Source organism: Polyodon spathula, chromosome 18 (assembly GCF_017654505.1).
Source record: "Polyodon spathula isolate WHYD16114869_AA chromosome 18, ASM1765450v1, whole genome shotgun sequence".
NCBI classification, from domain to species: Eukaryota; Metazoa; Chordata; class Actinopteri; order Acipenseriformes; family Polyodontidae; genus Polyodon; species Polyodon spathula.
In genome coordinates, this window is record NC_054551.1 from 29,113,758 (window position 1) to 29,139,071 (window position 25,314).

General features: G+C 38.6%; 1 protein-coding gene across 1 annotated transcript in view; it reads left to right on the plus strand.

Moving 5' to 3' along the window:
• The first annotated feature begins 1,386 nt into the window (after nucleotides 1-1,386).
• The window catches only part of LOC121330916 (zinc finger SWIM domain-containing protein 5-like), a 48,155-nt gene continuing 24,227 nt past the window's right edge, over nucleotides 1,387-25,314 (plus strand). The window contains exon 1 of the mRNA XM_041277887.1: nucleotides 1,387-1,899. Within this exon, the coding sequence (XP_041133821.1) occupies nucleotides 1,407-1,899 (493 nt within the window). The 5' untranslated portion in view covers nucleotides 1,387-1,406. The remainder of the gene's footprint in view (nucleotides 1,900-25,314) is intronic.

Below are 25,314 nucleotides of genomic sequence, written 5' to 3' on the forward strand. Positions count from 1 at the left end.
ATGGGTCATTAAACCCTTATAAAAGTGAGTTCAAGGATGTGTGCACAGACCATACCAAAGCTGGACTGCTATTAAGCCACTGAATGTCTAAGGCACCAGACAGCCATAGGTATTAGCAGGATTTTCTGACAAAAAGAGTCCTAAATTACTCCTGTTGTGAGGCTCGGCACTTGAAGCAAGGCTGCCAAGTTGCTCTGTCCTTCCCCTGTCCCCCAGGGTAACTGCAATGAGGCAGAGCGTGCACTCCCACTTAAGTAATTCGCCATGGACTTGCATCTCATTCACAAAGTCAAAGAAATGCAGAGAAGCTGAATTAGTCTTTAGCATAGTGCAGCAACCACAATGACTTTCCAAAATGCAACCATCCTCCTTTTGAGAGCATTACAATTAACTGGGAGTTGAAAACTAAAAGAACAGTTACAGTAATTATTTATTTAAACTGAATGTATTTCAATTGGATAGATTTGCTGAGATGCCATATTTAATTTCCAAAGGTGCCTTGTTGAGGAAAAATATATATATATATATATACATATATGTATATGTATATATATATATATTCAATGTGTGTGTGTATGTGTGTATATGTATGTATGTATAGATATATAAAATATTTTCCATAGTATAATAATGTATAGACTATTCTGACTGTATCTAGTTTTTGCTCCAGTTGGTTAAGGATGGTAACTATAGCTTGTTCTGTATAGACTATTCTGATTGTATCTAGGCTGGTTGTATATGGCATGACATCTGCCATATTTTCGTAGCAATTATAGGCTAAGTGATAGAATTTACTAAACAACAGACACCAAAGACCTATATTTTAGAATACAATGTTGTTTTTTTTTCTATTCTTGTAAATGCAGCACCCCTACGCAGAGAAAGAACAGTTCTAAGTGACAGTTACAGCATTCATACTGGTATGATTGTGTACATGTACGCAGGAAAGAATGCAGCAGCTGCGCTTAATCTATAACACAATCAACACGTGAGCTGCACGTCATGCAAATTACAGCAATAAGGGCACTGTAAAGGCAAACACACAACACGCTTGAGAACTGCAATAATAAATAGAAAAAGTATTCTCTGGTAAAAGACTGCAGTACTGTCGATTTATTTCTGTTATGACACAAAATAAAAAGTGGCAATGTACTTCCTGTTTTCCCTAAACATTTTCCCTAAAAAAAAAAAAAAAAATGTTTTAAGATTAGTTCTCGGGTTCTGTGCCAGCTTTCATACCTCTAGGAGACGTAACGTTCGGGTTCTGTGCCAGCTTTCATACCTCTAGGAGACGTAACGTTCCCCCTCCCCCTTCCCTCCCCTCCCCCTCCCCTCCCACCCCTTGTGAGAGCAGCGCTCTGCGATTCCCAGGCTAGGCATCTGCTCTCAGTGTTTATTTGGTCGCCATGGCGGAGGGACACCGAGAGCTACTGCCTCAGCCGCCTCTTCCTCTGTTGCTACCTTCGGCTAGTAAGCGGCCGTGCCTGCGTCCTGCTCCACGCGGCCCAGGTCCTGGATCGGGCTTTCCGATTTCACGGTATTACAGCCCGGAGTCTTTACTGGACTGCGCCGCTAAGGCCGTCGCGGAGAAATGGGCCTTCGAGAGGGTGGAGGAGCGCTTCGAGCGGATCCCGGAGCCCGTCCAGCGCCGCATTGTCTACTGGTCCTTCCCGAGGAACGAGAGAGAGATCTGCATGTACTCATCATTTCAGTGCCGTGGGGCCGGGGAGGAGGCCGGCGCGACGGGATCAGGGGCTTCGGTGGGGTCTGGGACTGTCCCTGGAGGGGTTACCACCACTGGAGGAAACGCTGTGGCTGGGGGCACCGGAGAAGGGCTCCCTTTCCGCAGGGGAATCCGGCTTTTGGAAAGCGGCTGTGTGGAGAATGTCCTGCAAGTCGGTACGTTGACAGAATTACATGTTGGTTTTTTTTTTGTTGTTTCGTCTTTTTCCTTTTATGGCATTCCGATTTATTTGTTTATTTATTTTTGTAAAAACTTTTCAGAAATTAAAACAAAGTTCCATTTCGGAAAGCAAATTTTAAATCCCCAGATCAGCCAATGAGAAATGATTCTAGGTTAGATACACATGCATTCAAGTACATTGTTTATTTTTTATGGAGGTGCAATGCATTATCCCAGCAGATTCTAGTCAGGATTTGCGGACTTCTTTCTTTTAGATAAACCATGTTGGTTTAAAATAGCCTGAACATGAATATTGCAAAAACATTTTAGTGTTTTTTTCTTTTCTTTTGTAATTGTATTAATGTCTGCTTTAATGTCTTTTTAACTGATTTAGAACAAAAGCAGCAAAGATCAAACCCTTGATTTGCTGTTTATTTATGTTAATATATTTATCTATTTTTTGTCTCATATTTAAAATTCACTATCAATGTAAGCGATCAATTTTACATTTTATTTACATTGTATCTAAGTAAATGCGTTTATGTAGATATTTGCCAAGTTTTTTTCTTTCTTTTTAAATTGAAGGTTTTTTAAATTAAGTTTTGGGTGATATATATATATATATATATCTTCGCTAAAGGCGAAGTAGTATTGGTTCAATTACATTCACGTATTAAATTGTGCAGTTCGCTGATTAAACAAATCGGGATGAATTCCGTTGTGTGGCAATGTTATTAACGGTTGTATTAAATCTGATCAGAACAGTGAGTTTTTTTTAAATATTGCCTGAAGGTTTGTTATAATATCATTGGTTACAGTATTTTTATTGGTCTTGTAGGGAAAAAAAACAAAAAACAACAAAACAAAAAACCCAGACAATTGTGAGCAGAGCATGATTGATCTGGCACTAAGAATGTCAATCCCTATATCTGTGCTCAAGTTGTCACATACAAATATTTGGGATTTTATCGTAATGTCAAGATTTTTTTATTGTGACTTGAAGATTTCATGTACCTTGTGATTAAAGTGTTCATTTGATCTGTTTCCTAAATTTCGTACATGAAAGCGTAGTACAGTATTACAATCGCCAATAGCCGAGAATGACTTGCTTTTGTTTACGTTTTTAATCTTTGCATATATTTGATAGACGATTATTTACCAAATGACTGAGACAACCTTGTTTTTCTTTTTTTTTTTTTTAAAGGATCATTTAGTTGGTAGTTTATCAAACATTGTCATTTTTTTTAAATGGAACGCATTAAACTTCCAGAATGACAGGCAATGGCAAAAGTTGTGAAAAACTAGACTAACACTTCCAGTAAACGAAGTGCAGATTGACTGGTATACTTGTGAAATAACTGCCTGCTTCCCGTACTGTAATATAGCCGATTACATATAGTGCAACACATGTAATAACAACGCACAGTGAAGAAGTTCAGTTCGTTGCATTTATTCCATTTACAACAACGTGTTCTAGTGTCGAAAATCTATTCCGTAAATTTGTAGTTGCACGTTTCATTGCCAGGACTGGATCTGCATGTGTATTTGACTGCATCTTATTCGTGTCCTTTCTTTCGCAGTGTATTAGTCAAGGTTTTCTAGTGAACATATACCATAAAGTAATGCAAGTGTGAATCCTAGCAAAGCTCTTGCTTTCTTCATTTTAAGTTGTTTAAAGCATTATAAGCAAAGCCTTTTTTGGTTGGTATGTTTGCAAGTGTTAAGTATTACATTCTTTAATAAAATATTCATACTCATAACCTCTACTATAATCATGTCATATAAGTTTGTTTGGTACCAACAAAGAGCTCCTGTATTGAATTTAAAAGCAGAATTTGTTAAAAAAAACAAAAACAAAAAACTGTTAGTGGCTATAATGAAATAAACTGGGGAAAATGTTTTAAATGCATATCAGACTGTTTACTTTTTAGTGTAAATGTTAGCAAATTAAAACAAAAAATGCTTGCAGAACTCCCTTTTCTTAATCCTGTATACTTGGAGAACTAGGTTTTTTTTAAATTGTATACTGAGTAATCATGCAAGGCTTTTGGAAATATTCAATGTTTAAAAGTATAGTTTATTTACTTGAATGTGTTATCGATTGAACCAAAGACTGGGGGTTAAGGAGTGTTTCACTTCAAATGTGACTCTCCATCCAACCCCCCTCCCGGGAAATAAATGCATTAAAGTGCTTTATTTAACGTAAGATGGTATAAAATGAAGTGCAGATGGTGGGGGTTGGCGAGTATTATCTCATTAGGTGGTGCTTCACTGACTTCCCTTCTGTGTATTCTGCAGGACCCCACTATGCAGGAACTGCTGAATAAAGACAATGTTTTTCAGAGTATTTTGTTAATGTTTAAAATAGTTACTGGTAGCTCTATACAATAAGGACGTGTCATTGGGAGGACAATGTGAGGGTTTTATTCTCATAAGGACCCTGGAAAATGAATGTCTTGTCTCTCGGGTACCTCTGCGTAGAATTTAGGAGTTCTCAATTACAGCAGTTATTACATAAGTGTAACTAATGATTGATTTCTTTTGCATGTATATTATATTGCAGTATTAATTGTATTATACTGTTACGTTTGAATTACAAACGGTTTTGGAGAAGGGCAGCACTATTTCTGCTACCCAGTTATAACACTGTACCCAAAGTTCAAATGAAGTAAATGTGGCTGGAACAAAAATGTGAAGGGTACTGCATATGCATTGTTGCTTGGAATGCAGGTAGGATTACAGAGAAATGTATTTTAAATCAATGAATGCAATCCATTATAAAAGGTGTTATTTGCATGCTATTATATTTTATAGTAGTGTTTGTTTTTTAATAGCCAGACAATGGAAATAAAATGTGCCTCCCAAGATTGAATGTGTGAAAAGGGAATCTAGGCATTTATATAGGGGGCTTTTTGGATCCTGGGACAAAAGTGCAAAATTTAAATCTAATAGGAGAGTAATTGGAACTGGCGTTAATTGCTTTCATTTTGCTCAAGTCCAATACAATACATTTGTGTAGAGTGGGTACCAGGCTGAAGAAAGATGGGTGGGGAAGGAAGTGGCAGCATAGCGCTCTCTCTCTCTCTCTCTATTGTCATGCCAAAGGGGGATTTAAATAAAAAGGACAAATGTCTGATCCCCCTTTATCTCTGCCATGCTAACAGACAAACCAGAGGAAAATATTTTAGTTTCTGATAACGCTAGGTTTGTTTCAAAAACCTTATGAATCAGAAAACAAATTGCTGGCTTTGGAAAAACGAATAAACATTGAACAGCATGGATGTGGGTTTGTTTTTCTTTTTTAATTGCATTTTTCTAATTTTAGCTTTCTTTTCTTGTTGCTTTTCTATCTGTCTTTCTGGCAACTTAGCATTCTATTTCTCTTCCCTGAGAGGCCCTCTATACTAAAATGGGAAGTGATGCTTCATGTGGAATTTAACCAAGGATGATTAGAGTAATACCTTTGCTGCTTTGACAGACATCTGCAAGCTTCTCTTAGTGATGCAGCTACATTGTGTTTCTCAGTCTCCAAATACAAAAAAAAAAAACTGCTGGAAACTGTATATACACACCAGAAGTAGCTGAAACTCTGATGCTGTAGCTAGACTTGAATAGTAAAAATCAGAAGAGGTTTTATTGCATTGAACCATGTTTTTACGAGCTACTTTGAAAATGTCTTTTAGCTTTGATTATTAATTTTACAACTGAAATGTTGGTTTAATTACAGAGTAATGTCATAACGGCTATCAAATACATATAGAAAGTAGGAAACATATCATTTCTTGAAGGTGTGGCTGTACAGTGATGTTTTACTGTATTTAATCTGTTAAATGACTAAAAGCAAAACAAATTGCCACCTTCTTCATTTTGAGTACGTAGGCCTCTTGTGCATATTTCTCAGACGCAGCCTCAATGCAAACGTCTTAAACTCTGCTTACTTGAGTTTACAGAAAAAGGGGGCATTTTAGGGACGCACCTTTTTTAAATTTCATTATTAGTACAATTATAAGCCATCATTGTAATCTGACACTTGAAAATGTATTTCAGTTCAGTTCGAAACTGAACACATCACAAAAATCTGTGCTGATTCTGATCCAGCGATCTGTTTCTTATAACCCATTGCAGGGGTGGTTGTTTCTGGCTTGTCTGGCATTGACCTGACTCATAACTCTTAAACCCTGTCATTATTATATCCTTGCTTTGAAAATGTTAAGTAGAAATTAATCCATTTCCCATATCCAGATTGCAGTGCGTGGGCCTATATGGGTTATGTGATGCACGTATTTAAGAGCAGTATGGGAGGTCTTTCATTTTTTAACTACTATTCAGAATTCATTCACATTTAAAAAAAATATGAAAAATGCCACATCAGGGAGACATCTATAAATGGGTACCTTGAGCAGGTCTGCTCAGGAGAGCATTTAAACTGAAGATGAGGAGGCAAAATTCTTTTTACATTGAGCTGGTCACTTTTAATTGCACTGGCTGGTCAACCTTGGGCAGAGTTGAAAGGTTTACTGTGAAGTTAAATGAACTGCATATTTCCCGGGCTAACAAATACAGTATTGGAGCTGAAGGTATTCATATCAAAGTTTGTCTGAGCTTCATAAAACCAGAAGGTCAGTCTCCCAACAATAATTTCAAATCTCACATTCCTTTGGAATGTAGTGAGGCCAGTCTGCATTGAGAAGCAGTTCAGTTGGCCAATGTCCAGTCTGCTGCCTAGTGTTTGATATTAAGCCTGTGTTGATATCTTGCTGAGATCCTGAAGTAGGCTTTTTTTAGAAGCCATAATTACTTTTAATAAATGAAAATAACTTAAGTTTGCCACCCGCCCCCCCTGTGCACGCTAAATGTAGGCCTATGTGACTGTTTGCTTCCAGTTCCAAAACATCTCTCGCTTGACTGCATGTAGACTCCTTGCATATGGTTTTGTAGACATTTTGTGTTGCTGAGCAACTAGAGACTGTGTAAAGTAGCACATAGATTTTTGTTAATACCTCCATTTTGCGTTTTCTTCCACTTTTTTAAAGGCAATAACTTTTTTAAACTTATTTTTTTTCATTGTCTACACCAGGGTAAATGTACTGATCTCCTTAATTAAGAGTACATTTTAAAGCCTATATATATGCCTTAAATGTGAACTGGAGAGGAGGACTATAGTGGTCCCCTGAGGTAAGAACTATAATTACCAACCGGTGACTATAATACCCGAGGGGCCTTTATTTCCCACCATGAGCCATGGTCTGCAGTCCATATTTGTTTTATGCATCAGTCAAGAAGGTAATCTATTACCCATAGTCTCCAGACAGTGAGAGGATTGCATAAACACAGACTATATGACCTGCTCTATTGACGTTTAGCATTAACTAGATGCAGATTCCACATCGGTGCCCATAGTTAACCCTTTCTATCTTAGAAGTCCCAATCTATTACTGCCTTCTAGAATTCCCATGACTGTCCATTGAGCTGATGGCTGTTCAAGGAATCAGAGTACAGTAAGCATTGATTCTCAGTGTTTTTAAACAAGTTGCAACTTGTACTGTTGCAGGCCTAACAATAAACTTCCAAGGGCTTTACAATACAAGCCACACGATGGCTTGTGGTTGATTTGGTTCCTTTTCTTCCTAGTGCTGAAGAATAGTGCCTTGTTATTATTATTATTTCTTTGTTGCTGCAGTTGAAGTGAGAGATGTGGAAATGATTTTTAGTAATTGCTTTAAAATGGCTTGCAATGCATTTTAAAGTTTTTTGTTTCTTTCAATTTGTGAAGATCAAATCTCATTTAACACCTGGTCCTAGTGAAGGGCAGGGCAGGCAACATGCTCGGCCACAATAGGACGGCTTGATGTGTTGTGAGATACTGTGATGTCTGTCTGTGTCCACAGCAGGAAGCAAATGCTTTTTTGATTACCAACCCGCGTTGCTGTGTTATAATTGATGGGTTTGCTGCATGTGGAACAGAAGCAGCCACATTAATGGTTGATTTTCTTTCCGTTTTGTTTTGTACCCTGACACTGGTGAGATGAGCTGCTAAACGCACAAGGCTCTCTGCATCCAGTGGGGATAACATTGAAGTAATTGCACTTCAGTACGATCAGACAAATAATAACCCCCCCCCCCCCCCAAAAAGAATTGCTGTCTAGCATTAAATGTTTTGTATGGAGTGGTCCTATCCATCTTTAACCACTTGTAACCATTTTGATATGGCTGTCTGTCCAGAACCAAGGAACAATAAAATAGTATTGATCTGCAAGCCACCTGCACACCCAAGTTATGTACAGATTAAGAAGTAGGCATTAGTAATGATGGCGTGTACTGCAGTAGCTAGAGACCAATGTATCTTGATACAAAGGGACACATTGGAAATACAGTTGCTTACTGTATTTTTGGAGCATCTGGATTTTACCATTTTAGAGGGTTTGGACATGTGATACTTTTGGCTACGCCTATATCAGCCTTTCTGTTTTTAAAATGTAAACAATATTGAGGTTCATCAGTCAGTATAAAATATGATGATGCTGCAATATAGAAACACATTTCACTCACCCCAATTTGATCCCAGATTGTTTAGTTCTGTGTTCAGTTTTTACCTCTACTGAATCCTTTAAAAAAAAAAAAAAAAAAAGTATTCAGAATGACAATCAACAAAAACACTGTGCTACGGGGTCTAACTTTTTTTTCTGTGTTTTGCTAACTTGGTGAGAATACTGTTCTAGTTAAAGTGATTAGCTCTATCCCAGCTTTAAGTAGAAAATCCATGTATTTTCTTCTTTGTTGAAGTGGAAAGTAAGCTTTCATATGCTCGTGGTAAGTGTTGCTGATGTGTGAAGAGCAGTCCTGCAGATGAAACAGTTTACCCCAAGCTGCAAGAACTTACAGTAAGCTTGAATTTTCTGAAAAATGGGTAGGCACAGTACAGAAGTTTTGAATGTTTTCATCCGTCTGCCATGTTTTCATGTCCTGAACGTTGCCTTGCACGTGTGCAGTAGAGTACCCAGCAGTTTGGTTTGCTTTGAGGCAGATGGAGTGGCAAGTTCCATTGGTTATAATAGAAACTTTGCTCGGGTCTAATTTGTAGGTTGTGAGACGTACTAGCAGCAGCCTAATCTTGCAGCTCCCAGTTCTAGCTGAGGGTGAAGTAAAGCTGTTAACACATTTTTAGAACTACTTCTAATTTCTGTATGGCCAATAGTCTTTAATGTGAGAGTTGACATTACTGGGGTTGAATGTAAAAGAACTCTGTAGCATCCCTGGGTTTATGTGTTTACTCATTTTACACATATAACAGGTTTGACTGTGAGGATCAAGGAAGTTGAAGGTGGCAGTATGGCAAAGAGGCAAGCAGGCTGTACGGCCCTGTAGCCTCTCCCCTAGTCCTCCAGTCCTTTTGTACTACAACATGTAGAGCCAAAAGCCAAGGTGTTCAGCAGTATGCTCCTAGGCAGGGTTCTAGCTCCACACAGCTATTCAGCTGGACTGAAACTGGACACTACTGTGTTGGTCTATGGAGGTTTAATTCGTGACTAAGGGGATTCATCATGATGATGTGTGGAGAAGTTTATTGTAGATGAGACGAAATCTGTGTGGGAGAAATTTTTAAGCGGCACACAAGTATGTTGGAGGAAAGTGTGTAAGACCGGTCCCTTGTAACGTGGGTTGGTTTCTGTAACTTGGATATTTTGGGCTAAAACTAGGCTTGGAGCCGCAGCTATGGAGGCGGTTAGTAGAGTCTAATTGTGAGGGCCCTCCAGACGGGACTAATATGCCTCATTTGATTTGTGAATGCTTAACAAGTGCACAAGGCCTGGGGAAACACGACAAAAAGGGCAAGTCAAATGGAGGGAGGGGGAGGGGGTTCGGCTGGAGGTGAGATCAGATCACATTACTTTTGACAGGGTTGTCTTTAGTAAAAACAGAAGTTCAAATGCAGCAGTTTCCCTTTGAGTATAGTGCAGAGCAACACTGTGTTTTGCTACACAGAGAGAGAGAGGATCTGGGGCTTTGCCTCTGTGCCAGTGCAGTTTTGGTACTGTGAAAACAAGGATGCTAATGCAGTAGATTTAGCAGGCAGGCCACTGCCATTCTGCACACAGAATCTGTTTTTCTCCCAGTGTCCTCTGTTTACTGTTGGAGATTGGGTGTATATATATATATATATATATATATATATATATATATATATATATATATATATATTTATATATATATATATATATATATATATGATTTTTAATTTGTATTTCAAGGTATTCAAAACGGGTGATTTTTAATTTGTATTTCTATTTTTCTTTTGTAAGATTAGAGCTTTGATAACATTATATAATTTGGATCTATTCATTGCAAAAAAACAGATAATATACTGGCTATTGTATAATAAAAATGAAGACTGTTTTAGACTATTATTAATGCAGACTTCTGAAGAAAGTAGTATAAATGAGGGCATTCTTATCTGTGTAAGATTGCTATTGTTTAGAAAATCCACTGGGGAATGAGATTTAATTAACTGCAGTACCCTCTGATTTATAAATATCCCTGCAAATTAGGCAATGTTATAGAAATCAACCTGCTGTTTTTAGTTTATTGTAAATCTACAATATTTACAAACATTGGCTAGCTGTAGGAACACTCACAGTTTTATTTAGGCGAGCGCAGTAAAGTAGTTGCAAACAATTCACCAAACTGTATTTCTATAAATAGTGTGGAGGGTTCATGTTTGGTCCTGTACCCAGCTTGGGTCCAAGCTGATTCTTAACACACACCTGGTGTCAGTGTCACCTGGCACTCCTGGTAAGGGACCAGCCACTATAACTAGAGGGGCCAGGCATCCATTCTTAATCAACTCAATGACAGAATCCTTTCTACAGGATCATTATGGTATGTTCTGGACTGTTGGTTAAAGCTTGCAGTATTTCTTTTTTATGGTTACTCTGGATGTATAATACACAATTACAAGCAAAAGACAAAACAACAAAAAATGGTAAACTGTCAAGCTTAAATTTGCAGCCGTGTCTTGAAAATTAGCATTCATTTGATGGCCTGTTTTCCCCTCTTAACCAGAATGTTGTACTGTATGAGTAGAATGATTCTCATAAGGAATTCTGTGGTCAAAGGCCAGGCTTGGTGTATCTGGGTGCAATCTGCTTTCTATTGGGCACCTAGCTGGAAGAGGCCTGCCATGTAATGAATATTTAAATAGCTGCAGACGGTGTTCAATTAGCCCTCTACCTAGTGTGTCATTTTGGGACTCGTGGTCCAAAGACTTTATTTGATTTAAAGTAAAAAGTCTGTTAATTTTAATATTGGAATCATTTCTGCTGCTCGTGTTTACCCTTGTGAACCGGAGTCTGCTTCTCTGAGGGTTGTCCTGTATAAATATTTGAAGCAGATAACCACGCAAACTCTGTGAACTCCAATTTCCACTTTTTGTTACTGTGTGACTATTTACACTATTATATAAGTCATGCTGTGCAGTAGTTGTGTCCCAACAGATTGCATCTGCAGTTTTGTCTGTTTTTAAGTTGTGTTGAAAAATGTATTTTTTTTCTTCCTGTCCACCATGTTAGTATTGTAAGAGGGTAACATTTCAAAGTTAGACATTTTTATGTATGGCAAATGATGTTGAGTTTGAAAAGTTTAAACACTACTGAGTGAAGTAGATAGTTTTATAAACCTGATTCTAGTCGCAGTTGAATTTTAAATACAGTATGTGTTCACAAAAACAAAGTAAAAATATGTATGGAAGGACTAATGCAGGTGAACTTTATTTTGCTTTTTATTTTTTAATTTTATTCAAGCCTATTGCTGCAGAACTTGTTTTGGAAGTTCAGTCTGTCGGAAGCATGGCATGGACGGTGCTAATCATTGAACGAATGCTGAGGGTTCCTGAAGGCGTGGCTGTGGCGTAGTCGTATTTTGAATTGTTTTGCATTCTTTGTGAAATCAGATGACCCTTGTGCACAGTACTGCAGCCAGTAGTGCATTGCTGTAGAGGCTCTGTTGTTGTGACACTGGTGGGATTGAGGGGTTTGTTGAAAGCAAATTTACCCCCCCCCCCCCCCACCACCCCCCCAGCTTTGTTTTAGGTCACTGAACTCTAGGATTTATCCTCGGTGGATCAACTGTCTGTTTCTGATAAACATGATGCGCTCAACCCATTGTCCCCCGGCGCCCTTAATGAGTGTTGGCAATGGGTAATCAGAACACATAGTGTTGTCAGGGAGGGGAGTTCTGGCAATGCTGACCCAGATCTGTGTTCCGGGGTGCCCAGATCTGCATCATACTTGGCTTTGTGTTTTAAAAGATGATGGGGAGAGGTGGGGGAAGTTCCCAGTATTTTCTGTTCAGTTTGAATTGGAACACTGCTCCAATCCGATAATCTTCTTAGGGAAATAATTGAATTTTGCATGACATGCATCGCTCACAACTGGGTAAACAAAGGATTGAAGGTTCCTGTCCCATCCCGTCCCCGTGATGAATTTTATTGGCAAATCTTGCAATTATCTGACACTGAAATGTAAATTGTCTAAAGAATTTATTTGAAATGCCCTAGTTAGCAAAGCAGAATCATGGTGGGTTTATGAAATCTTGTTTCTAGCAGCATTTGAAGAAACTGCTGCAGCAGCAAAAAAATAAATACATACAAACTGGTAACAGATACTGAATGAAGTTGGAGTTTACTGGAGCACTGCTGCCTGCTGGGGTTTTGTCAGCCAGCAGGTAGATTCTGGTAAATGTTACAAAATGCCTCTTGAAGGATTCTAGGTTGCAGATGAAGGAGGTGTACAGGTACTGTATGTCACAGTTTTCTATTTAAGCCTACAGTCTTTGCAGAAGCACATTTTCATTGTAAATGTAAGTACAGTGTTATGATCATAAATTGAAAAGACTTGGAGCTTTGAAGCACAATGCTACCAAGTAGTCCACATACCTTTTGAATTCTATGGTGTACTATTCTGTCTTGCCTTTCAACATTACTTAATGTGAAAAATCTTGAGGTTTTATACAGAGGATAAGCTGTGTAGGAAACTTGCTCTACTGGCTGATCAGGAATCCTAGGTTGGTCAGTTGTGGTTCCACAGGCTATAGCCTACCTGAACATAAGCATCTTATTTGAAATGGAAACTGAGTAAGATCAACTCTAGCTGCTTGCTGCATCACACTTGCCATGTGGTTTACTAGCAGCAGCCTGCAGTCTCTGTTTCTCCTTGCTCAGGCCTCACTGTGTCACTGAACCCCCTCTAACAAGAAATGCCTGGGTGAGAGAGAGAGATGGTAATCTACTCTTCATGGTGTAAACTGCCTTGTTGTGATCCTGAGGCAAAGTAAGCACACTGCTGCTTTTTTGATCAAATCGAAGAGTTTTAAAAATTACTTTCTGATTTTGGTTACTGTGCAATCCTTTGGAACCCAAACTTCATCTACGTGCTTTAAACCATAACATGGCCTACTTGTTACAGTAAGTGAATACCGAATGTGTTTGTCAACTGCTTTTTAAGCTGCTCTGAATTTTTTAAATACCTTCTTGCCTTGAGTTCCCATGCACACCAAAAAGGTTGTTTAGTCTTGCGGTAAATATTTTGGATGAGCAGATCTTGTGCAGAATTATTTTATTTTTGAGATGTGACATCTGGTTTGCAGTGGAGTTTGGCCTGTACCAGACTTAGCAGATTTCCTTCAGGAATCCCAGAGCATTCAGATTGTGTTTGGTTTAGAAGCAGTAGGCTATTTATAACATCTCTGGCCCCCTATATGTATAATACAACGTGTGTGTGTGTGTGTGTGTGTGTGTGTGTGTGTGTGTGTGTGTGTGTGTGTGTGTGTGTGTGTGTGTGTGTGTGTGTGTGTGTGTGTGTGTGTGTGTGTGTGTGTGTGTTGGGTGTATTTTTTCTGGGCACTTTTTTTTTTTTTTTTTTACTAAAACATAAATTCAGACTTGCTGCCAGTGTTGAGTGTGGCAAGACTGCCATGAAGTTAACCATTACTGCTGCTGATTACATTTAAATACAGCATATATTTATTTTCTGATATCTTAACGGGCAAAATGTTTGAAAATGGATAACTAGAGGATTCCCTTAATATTTCAAATAATTCCTCCTCTCACCCTTGCCTCCTGTTCTTTCAGATGCTCATTCTAGTTGATAGCCTTCATTTGCTTGCAGTATCGCATGGGATATGGCCAATTAGTTCCTTAGAGCCATTTTGGTTCTTTCACGGGGGTGAATTAAGACGACTGCAGAAAAAAAAAGAAGAATGAAATGTACTCGGAATAAAAAAACAAACCTGGCATCTTGCGAATGCAAAAAGCCGAGCTGTGTTTGAGATCATTCATTTGTCATGAATGGAATCTTGACACTGCAGTGGCATCACAAGACCATGAAAGTGTGGCTGTACCTCGTGAACACACAAAGCCTGGTGTACACAAAGACAAACTCACGCTCTCACTCACAACATGATTAATCTGTGTTGTACTTCATGGGGGGAAATTGGGCCCCATTCCCTTTAGAACACTGTCACACTTTTACTCGCCTATTGATTCTTTTTCAAAGATTTTAATATTCAGTTTTTAAACAAAGTGGACGAAAACAAAAAGACACCACCAAAGAAGGGGGGGGCACAGCCATAAATCGCGCTGCAGCAAACCTTGCAATACAGCCCTTCTAAATGCACATACTTTCATTAATCTTTTTGCTTTGCTTTGTGAATGTAAATAGGGGGCTATGTTTGTATTGCATAGCAGAGTGAGGCAGGAAGGCTTTGTGCTTATTCAGTATGGAGAGGTAAGAAATTGCTACATGTTTGAAGGTCCGTTGACCCTAACTGCTAACAGATTGCTTCTGTACTATAGGTGTTACTTTTCATTGCATTGACCTGCATCTGCGGTGAATATGTACTGTACAGTTTTCAATCTGTTATGCAGTCAAACTTCATTTGGGTAAAATAAATACTGTTGAATGTATCGCCAATTAACTAAACCCTGCACTACAGCAAGTGTTTTGTCAGGTGGCTGTTGGAAAACATTTACAAGTAATAGCAGCCGCTCTGGTAAATGCTAAACTGTTTATGGACAACAAGCTGCTCTTCAAGAGTCCTTCATTGAAAATTCACAATGTGTTGTAAAGCTGGTTTCCTGTATTTCTAAAGATAACACAGATTGTTGTATGGAGAAGTACAGTGACTCAAAATCATCATGGTGGCATGGAGAAAAGCTATTGTGATACAAAGGTTAACACTGATATTTAAATATTGCTGTTCAAATCATGAAACCCTACCACGCTGTACAATGATCCTTGAGTAAAACAAAACCTGTACTGTGGTTGTCATACCTTTTTTAATATTTATAGTAACTTAAACTGAAAATCAAAGAAATATAAATATTCGTAATGTTATAAAGTGACAGCGATGGAATAATGAACCCGGTGTGCAATGCTTTTTTTTTTTATAAATTGTAGTGCCTTCCTACGAATTTTGGGTGAGGGGCACAAAATGTCTAAATGATTTGGTCATCTCTGTACCGGGTCTCGCGCTGCTATTTTTGTAGACATGCAAAGTAATCCCACGTACACTGAGTGAGTGATGGACTATTAAATGAATTGTCTCAGGCAGCACCCTTCCAACGCATCCCTTATTGGGACTACTCTCTATTTCGGGCACTTCCAAACATGTGCTTTTTTTAAAATCATTCAGACTGTAGTCTGCAAAGGATGCCACTCTAAAATATTGCTTGACCCTATACCCATTCTTTACTGTACACACAAGTTAAATTTGCTCTAATTGTTTCTAGTCGCGTTTGAGAGGAGTTTGGAAAGTCTGAGGCTCAGTTTCAGTTGAAGCCACTTTTACAGTTGGACGATCCTTGCTTATCAGATCTCAAGTGGGCCGTTCCAGTCAAGTCTTTTGTTCCCTGCCGTCCTAAAAACAAATCATATTAAGTATGTTGCTGCAACACTGGTTGTGTACGGCAGTGCTTACTAGTCTTTTGATTCCATGCGCAACTTCAAGTTCAGTGTACTGTAGCATTTTCCTTTGCACAGCCACGGTGGCAGCAATTCATGGCCATTTCTGACAGGGCTTCTGGTGGAGAAAGCCTGTCTTGTAGAGACCCGATAAAAACTGAGTAGAGGATGCACGTGATGGAAAGGGTGAGCTGTCTGCTGAATGGAGAGATTCTGTTTGCCATGATAATAGGATAGAAGAGCTGTCCTCTGAGATGAATGGGGAGGCTGGTATTGTCAGGCATTTGAATGTTATTGAAAACCAGGGGAGTCCATCCCAGTTCTGCTACAGGAAGGGCATTGCCTGCTGCTCTTGCTGAACATTATACTGTAACGTAATGGAATCGGTGGCGAGAGCACACTGCTTCTCCTCATTACTGCAATACCTACCCACTTAGCTGAAGGTTAAGCCTACTTCTAGAGTTTGTAATTGTTTAGTTTTGGCCCAGAAGCTTTGCCTCCACATTTTTAAGCAGCAACCTGTATCTTTTAACAGTGTTGGATATCAATCTTTTAATGTCTCCAGTTGATCTATAGTTGGTCGTCGTTACAAGCCATTGGTTGGGCCTTGCTAAAAAAAAAAAAAAAAATGTAATTAAAAAAAAAATATATAATATATATATATATATAATGTGTGTGTGTGTGTGTGTGTGTGTGTGTGTCATGTCATAAAAGGGCAATAAATCAACGTGATTTTAAAAAGGAGCCTGGGAATACTGCTGTTCATTATTGGGTCTCTCAAGGGTGAAGGGTCCCTAAATCCGCCTCCTGTTGGCCTCTATAGTTTCTGCTTGGCAGCGTCGCAGTGTGGAGCAAACAGATTTGTGTTTGAATTGCAATACAATTTGAATGAGATTTTTTATTTAATGTATTTAAATTGTTTTGTGTACTTTAACCGAATTACATTAACTGAAAAAAAATAAAATGAAAGAACTGAGAGATTTATAGCCTGTTTCTGCTATAACTGCAGAAGTGATACATCACAGTTCAATATTTTACTGTGGTGAGTTATCATTGTAACTGAATTGCCTGCAAAAATTGGATTAAAGGAAATTGTCTGCTGCTGTAATTAAAATGTATCTGTTTCAAGCCCAACATAGAACATGCTGGAAATATATTTTAAAATGGCTGTTTGTGCTTCATAGGAGCTGGAAGTACAGCACTGGTCCATGTAGTGCTAAATCGTACAATTGGCTACTAAAATCATTTAAATGATTTATATTGCCTGACTCTTCTTCCCCTATGTGCTTTTAAAAATAAAAATATGAAATATTTTTAAATGGCATTCCAAATGTTGTGTTCAAATGCTACTCTGCCCTAGTATTATACTGTATGCATTACCTTATAGGCTACTTTGTTAAACTGCTATAATAGTTTGTTTTGTTTTTTTTGGGGGGGTGGTACACTGTATGTAGGCTACCAGCAATTGATTTATTGCATAGATTTTTGCTTTAGAATGTATACCATTACCTGTTAACTGTCTTGGATTCCGAGACATGTCTGTAGTTTTTAGTCTTTATTCTGAGGGAGTGTCCTTTGGAATTATTAATTTTATTAATTTGTTTATTTTTAATAAATGTTTTCCTTTAAAGCCATGTGAAAATATAATGTAAAGAAATTAATGATACTGAAACTGTTTTAAAAAATAAATGTGAATGTTACAAAACTAGTACAGTAACAAACTTATTTTCCTTTCACAAAACCATCTGCCCTGGCTTTTTTTTTTTCTCATAACACCTGATAGTTTTGACACATTTATTTATTTTGAGTATAAAATCTCCCCTGGAAAATAGCAGCTGTATTTTTTTTGCAGGGAAACGTATTGGAACTTAAAACAACAATAGCAAAGGAAGCAACTGTTTCCCATAAAAAGTACAACAAACTACAGCAATGGGCGGACATGAAGACTTGGAGGACCTTTTCATTCTCCTACAGGCTTTGGACTTCCTCCGTAATGGAGCCCCTGTGTGTGTGTGTTGTGTGGATGGGTGCTGTCCCCTTTTTATTTTAAATTATGTTTTTTTTTCTCCTTTCCTCATTCATTTTGAAGGTAATTTCGGTGAATATTCATTTCCATTTCTGGCGAGATGCCAGCCTGTAAATCAGTGTGTTACTTGAAGAGGCCTTGGCAGGATGATTCTATTTGATTGGAGTCTGTCGCACTCATTACCATAAAAAAGCATACCTTTTAATTTGTCTCCAGTCTTCTCTCCTGTATATTCATATCTCCTGAGGTAAATTCACTTTCAATTGCTTTGGTTCTCGTTTGTCCTTGTTCTTTCTTCCTCCTTTGAGTTTACAAATAAAAAGCTGAGATTGTGCCTTTGACATCAGGAGTGTGTTGTCTGGATAAATGACATTAGTATGTTGCAAAGGACCCGATGGCTCTTCTGTGAACCTGTATTTGGCATGATTCTACAGAAAGGAGAACTTGTTCGTAACTTTCTCAGGTCCTCACTGCAGGGCTGCAGCGAGATGTGCGCACTCGTTCAGTATTGCATGCCTTGTTGATAGGATGGCAGGCAGATAAAGCTCTCTCTGTCTACTTGCTTTATTCATTTAAATGTAGTTCCCCTCTATGTGGTGTATGAACTTGGCAGTAATTCTGCATATATCCTGAACTACCTTTTTGCTGGTGTTCATCTGCCATTGCTCTCCCGTTATTGTCATGGTTACATACTAAAAAATGGGATTAAATGCAGGCTATTTCCGGGGCAGCTCTCTAAAATGGAATTTTTTTTTTTTTTTAATCTTAATGTGGTGGTCATAGTACTGACCCCTGAGTTGTTTTGCTAGTGTCTGAATTTGATTAGCCTGTACGTTGAGCATTTCTTCTGATAAGGGAGTTTCATGGTATTGACTCCTGTACATTATTTTTTTTCATTAGTTTTTTCTATGCGTGTCAAGTTCGTTATTGTATGTATTCTGTGGTTGCCATGAATTGAGAATGGGGCCTGCTTTCATCTTCTGCATCCCCTTTGAAAATTTAATGGAACACTCTTTCAGTGGCTGCTTTGTGAAATAACATGTCATTAATGAATGAGAGGTTTTGTGGTATAATTAAACCACAGTGTGCCGGCAATGATGGGGGGGGGGGGGGGGTCTCGCAGCTGCTGAAACCCACCTTCTCAACAGGTGCTGCTTTAAGTGTGTGAGAAGTCCTGTGATGGAAGGGGGATAAAAATGGCCCATAAAACGATGAGCAAGTGATACTGCTACACATCTGCCTCCAAAAGAAATTGGAGAAAACAACTTCACCCAGTTTCAGAAGTGGCTCTGGTTTGCTGGTATGTGCGGGGCAGCAGTGTCTGTGGGCTAGTGCCCATGAAGCAGATCATCAGCAGACTAGTGCTTCAGCTGATCCATTTGTCTAGATCAGCTCCTTAAAATAGTTAATTTCTATCACTGCGTAAGTCGGGCTTGTGCTGTGTGGTGAGGAATTATAGTGCGGTTGCCAATAAAAGAAACCACTGAAATCCAAAACATAGACTTTTTATATTTGTACCTTTTAGCCCATTGGGGCTGCATAGTGATTTCCAAAAGGCATTCTGCAGATACAGAAAGAGCTATTACTTCATTTTAACCACAATACTCGTAGGGGAAGGTTCTTCAGAGTATTTAGTGGGAAATGGAAGTTGATGGCATGATTTTAAACACCAACAGTACTGTACTGTTGATTTAAGGAACAGATTAGTTGGTATTGTATGGGTAGATACAGAGCCTAACTTAGTCCGGCTTTGTTTACAAGTAGAGTAATTTTGGAAAGGAGGTTCTATAGTATCAGGTTCTTCTGGATCTGGAGAGCCATGAGTTTGGAACAGCTGTCCTAGAAAGGGTTGCATGCTTTCCTACATGCTGCTTAATCATACAATACATTAAAATGTATTCACAGGTATTTTACTTTTTTATATAGCATTTTATTGTAAGACTTTATAGCTTGCCAGATGCTGACTAATTAAGGCGGCGGCTTGGCGTTTTTAAAAAGTAAGCTTCTGAATTGAAAGCCAGACAAACTTACAACCACTAGATAGATAAAGTAACCAACAGCTCTAATTTACAGATTGTGAAAAGTGCACAGTGTTGTACGTTTTTATACTGATTTTGGGTTTAAATGAAACTTGGAATAAACACGCTGGTGCAAGAAGATGGAAACTATAAAAACTAGCACAGGTTATAATTCCACAAGGAGCACAGGCAGCTGTTTTTACACCTGTTGATGCCACAAGTGTTTTCGTTTGTTTCTTGGGGCTTTGCAGACTGGTTTTACACCTGGGGATGTCGTTTCACTGTGTTTGCTGTTTTTAAAGTGTTCATCATCTACTGTATCTCTGACACTGATAACATTGTTGTACTTGCCCATTGGCCCCTTGTAAAATAGGTGCTGGGGGTAATGAATAATCTGCAGACTATAGAGTAGCTTGAGCAAGTCTGTGACCCAGGCTGCCTGTGGCAGTTCAGACTCAATTCAGGGCTGAAGGCATGTAAGCTCCTGGTTGAGAGACCTAGAGATGAACCTTGAATCTAATGTGATTTCAACTCCACTTTGGTTTGCTACAATACAGAATTATTTTAATAGCCATATAGTATAAACATGCAAGTTTTTAAAATGTACTGTTTGTCAGCCATCTCCTGATTTAACTGTGGAGTGGAGTAGGCATAACTGGAGAACTGCTGTGCTTGTATCTTGACTCCTGAAAAGCTTCTGACTTGAGACAACATGAAATAGCTTGTATAAGAATGAAACGCCTCTCATCTTTCAGTATATAAACAGTACTTGAAGAAAGTTGCCTATTCTACCCACCACCACTTGAGGTGTTCTCTAGTCACTTGGTTCCAATGGTGATTCATTTCAGCCCAAGCTTAATCTGCTTGATCTCTGAAGAGCAGTGGAAAGAAGCTGCTTCGACTCCCCTGTACAAGCCTCACAGTCACTGTGGCTGAAAGAGAGACTGTCATAAACAGGCCTGCTCCTACATTGCATTACAGCGTTGGTTTTTGTTTTGGTTGAACTAACCTTTTGACTTCCTGCCCTAAAGTAACGGGTGGCTTCCAATAGACCAAACATTTGCATAACTAAATTAAAAACTTGCTTTGTATACTCCTCCTGTGTATTTTAGTTATCTAAAGTTTGATTTATTGGTTTGCATGTCGAAAGGGTTAAACAAATGCATTGGCAGACCGTTTTGTTCATGTAAGAGTTTGGTAGCTGTAAGGGGTGTGTGACTCTTTTTTTTTTGTTTTTAAATGCTCAAATATGAGAGAATCATGTTTTTGTAATGCAAGCGAAACACTGATTTAGCTGTAATTTAACTATAAAATGATTCATTGATGTAATGGCTTTCTTTGGCATTGTCTGTGGCTTTCAGTGGAACACAGAATAGGATTTTGTTTATTATACACCCCAGGTCTAAGCCCTAAACAAAATCAATGTGCCACGTTTTTTTATTGGATATGGGACCAGGCTTTAATCACTCAGTATCTTCTGCAGCTGGTGATCGCCTCGGAACACCGAATTCTCTGGAATTATTTTGATAATATGGATACCACATGGAGAATCCCTGGAGCCTTCAGCCAATATAGATTAAAGTTAATTGTATGTACTTCTCTAGGGTTCAAGTCAATAAATCTGTATCGTGTACTGCTGTGACTGCGTCTTTTTCTTGCAGTAAACTACTAGAAATGTGCTGTGTAGGCTGTACACTACTGTAAATTCGGAATGCCATTGGTATTGTGACTTGTGTGTGCTACAGTACAGCTACATTACCAATGTACAGTATTGACTGAGTGGCTGCTTTTATTTATTACTGTCTATATTTTGAAGCTGAAGAAAATACGTTGGTTGGAGAAGTGATGCCAGATACTGTAACCAAATGGGTTAACATGTGGCAACTGGAATAGGTACACCCTCGAACTTCGTTTGTGCAGGCTCTGTTCCTGCTGCCCTTAAGCTTCCCCAGGTTATGTTGGTACTCCAAAAAAAACCTTCCCTTGACCAGGCTGACTTATCCAAAACCTGCAGTGTTTTTACTTGAGTTGAACTTCATTTTACCAGATTGAATGCATGGACCTGTCTCAGACTTGTTGTTGCTTTGCCTATGTTTCCTGGCATCCCCTTGCTGTTTCTCCCTGTTGAGGGGTCTGTTCATTCTGTGTCATGGCATCTTTCATTTTCTATTTTTTTTTTTTTTATAGTATCTGGCTTTAGTGTTACTAATGTGAGCTGCAAAATGTGTTCTTCATTTTTTGCATTGGAGAGGAGACTCCAGTGTCCATAATTTGTCATGAAATAATTTCAAAGGCGGCCCTGACAGCAGCTTCTGGCTCTGGGGGGTAGTTTATATCAAAAAGCTAAAAATGAAAGTGAACTAATGTTCAGATTTAGTGCATGTTGAGGATTTTGTTTTGGTGGGTGTGGTTCCATTAATCCACACAGGTGTTGTGAACATGCTGGCATGAATTTTGCTGAAGTAAACCCACTGCAAACTGAACCATTCACTGTTGGCTACAGTGTTATATTTCATATTGGGAATCAAAGATAAACAAAGTGTTTTTCCATTTTCCCAGCTGTGACACATGCTAGTAACATACAGTAGATCAATTGGAACTCCTTGTGAGTTTCTTAATGTTGTACCCCCCCATATAACTACCTTTTACAAATGATTGTCTCAATTAAATAATTGTACAACCATAATAAAGACTATTTTGTGATTTGGTACAGAACACAATCAGGCTGAACTTGGATGTACTTTCTTAATTTGCAGAAATCTTTGAATTATAGTATGCTTGCATGGCCCTTTTTCCTTTGTTTTATCCTAGTCACCATTATTAGGACAATGGGGTTTGCTTTTGAAAGTGCATGGGGCAGACTTGCATGTTTTGATCTATTTGTTGAGGGATTTGCCTGTGCGTTTTGCTTGAAACTTAGCCTTTCCCCCATTTGGTGCTGACAGGACAAAAAAGCACTTGCATCTGATCCTGCTATTTATACCTCCAGCCAGAGCCTCCTCGGCTACATTATTAATGAAGCCTTTCCCAATTAAGATAGATGAGGCTGCTCTTGAGGGTATTTGTTCAGGTAAGATCTCTGATTAGCATATCTGATGGATCTGCTTCCACGCACTGATTAAAACCTTTCCCATTCCCTGGGGCCATTTTAAAGAAAAACTCTAGAAATTAGACTGCATATCAAGAACTACTTCATGAAATAATGTCCCATCACTGCCAACCGTTCCCAGTGCAGTTTTACCTCGGGACTCAATTTATTAATTTTTGTTTTGAAGCTATTTGTAACAGGATTAGTCTTGAGTGTTTTATTGCTCATTTCCAAAGAGGCCCTGTTCTCCTTCGGGCTGCCGCAGGGATTGGAAACTACAGAGAAGGGTAGAATTAGGCCAGGAAACTGGGCAGAATTTCTGCTTTACTTGTGCTTCTGTGATGTGTTCATAAACCTCAGATGTTATTATATACTATTTCTACCATGCCCTCCTGAAGGAGATGGAAGCCAGAACATAATTAATGATTATGGTTAATTAAGATTTTTCAGTTACATTTATTTACTGTGTGTGTCTATAGATATAGATATGTTGTCTAACTGATCTCTGGAACCTGGCAGACTGTTCAAACTAAATTGTTATTAATTTGACTGTCTATTCTTTTGAAGTTCAGAGGGCCTTTTTCAAGTTCTAGGTGGTGTTGCAGGGACAGACCTGGCTAGTTCCTCTTTCAGTAATGAAACCCAGGTGGCTGCTGGAGCAGTACAGTCAGGCTTTGGGAAGAAATGCAGCCAATTATTACTTCAGCACCTCATTAGAACAGTGGGAAGCAGACTACCCTGTAGCCCACTGCAGTGAATGAGTCATCCTAAATTCCTTTTTAAACACATTACTAAGAGACTAGGAAGAAGGGAGGAGGGTGGCTACAACTGGGAGTCAGATTTGTCTCGTGGCGTTTTGAATCGTTTCCACTGAAGTCCGTTTGAACATTTTAAATAGTCCCATACAGCAAGCAATGCATGCAGTAGCAACGCTTAAGGGTATGATAAAATAATGCAATAACTGCAGTAAATTGCAAAAGCTGCCTTTTTAAATTCATCAATGCAATTTTTTTTGTTTACACCTAAAATAAGTGTTATTTGTAGTTTATATATGGTAGTGTAATTTACTACATTCAAGCTTTATACTGTAACAAATATGCTCATAAGCACTGTGTAACACCCCAGAATGAATCAGATGTCTTAACCTTACGTCACGTGATATGGTTTTGGCAGGTTGCACGTAATCAGTATCGACCAAAAAAAAAAAAAAAAAGTCCTTAAGCATGGCTCTCCGGTGCTCATTTTGCTTTTTGTTCTGTGGTTTTCTCTGTAGATAATATCGGTGTCAGCAATTCTCCTGCTGTCCACAGGGGCTGCTCTGAACCTCTGCCTGACTCAAAGTACAAGAAGCCTGAAACCACCACAGTAATTGATTTGCTGTCACCCTTGGAAAGACAGTGATTTATATATATATATATATATATATAATATATATATATATATATATATATATAAATATATATATATATAATATATATATGATAATTATATTTTACAACATCAGTAGCTTGGCTCAGTGCCTGACTACTTTCTATTGATCTTTGTGTGCCTCTCTCTGTGTCTGTGTTGCTGTCGTGGAAGAAGCAGAAAGCCTCTGGAATGTAACTGCTTTCCTCTGGATTGACTTCTCCCACGCCAGGCCTGTGGGTCATTGTATTCGGCACGTGGCTGGGAGGTGTTACCACTCTACGCCTTGTCTGACTGTGGGCTCCCATGGCAGCCTCTGCCTGCTGGGTTTAGATATGAAGAGAGAATCCTGCCCATCGTCTTCACTGTAGAAGCAAAAGTAAAAAAACATGCTTCTGGAGTGTTAGTTCTAGGGCTGCAACGAAGGGGACGTTTTTACTTTTGCAGGTTCAGGACAGGTTTGAACCTTCAGTGATACTCATTTGCATAATTTATTGGTTATGTCTCCGTAGCTACTTGTTTGTTTGATTGAAAATCCTATTTTACAGATAATCAATATAAATGGAATAAAACACAAATGTAGTTCAAAGATAGAACGATAGTCATGGTTTTTATAATTTTAAATAAATAAAAGTACACATTTATTTACATGGAACTGAGCCTGCTTGCGATGTATACAGCAAGCTTGCATTGCAGCAGCACCAACTGCAGCGCACAAAGCTTTATTTAAGTCAGCGTTCCAAGCAGGTTATCAGTCACATATTACTACTGCTAAAAATATTAATAATACTAATATGAATTTACATTTGTCAAGTGACCCCAGAGATTGGTTGTGCTTCCATGGTACGAGTCGCCTGCACAGTTTGCATTCAACTTTTTTTTTTTTTTTTTTTTTTTTGTCTGAGCATTTAACAAAA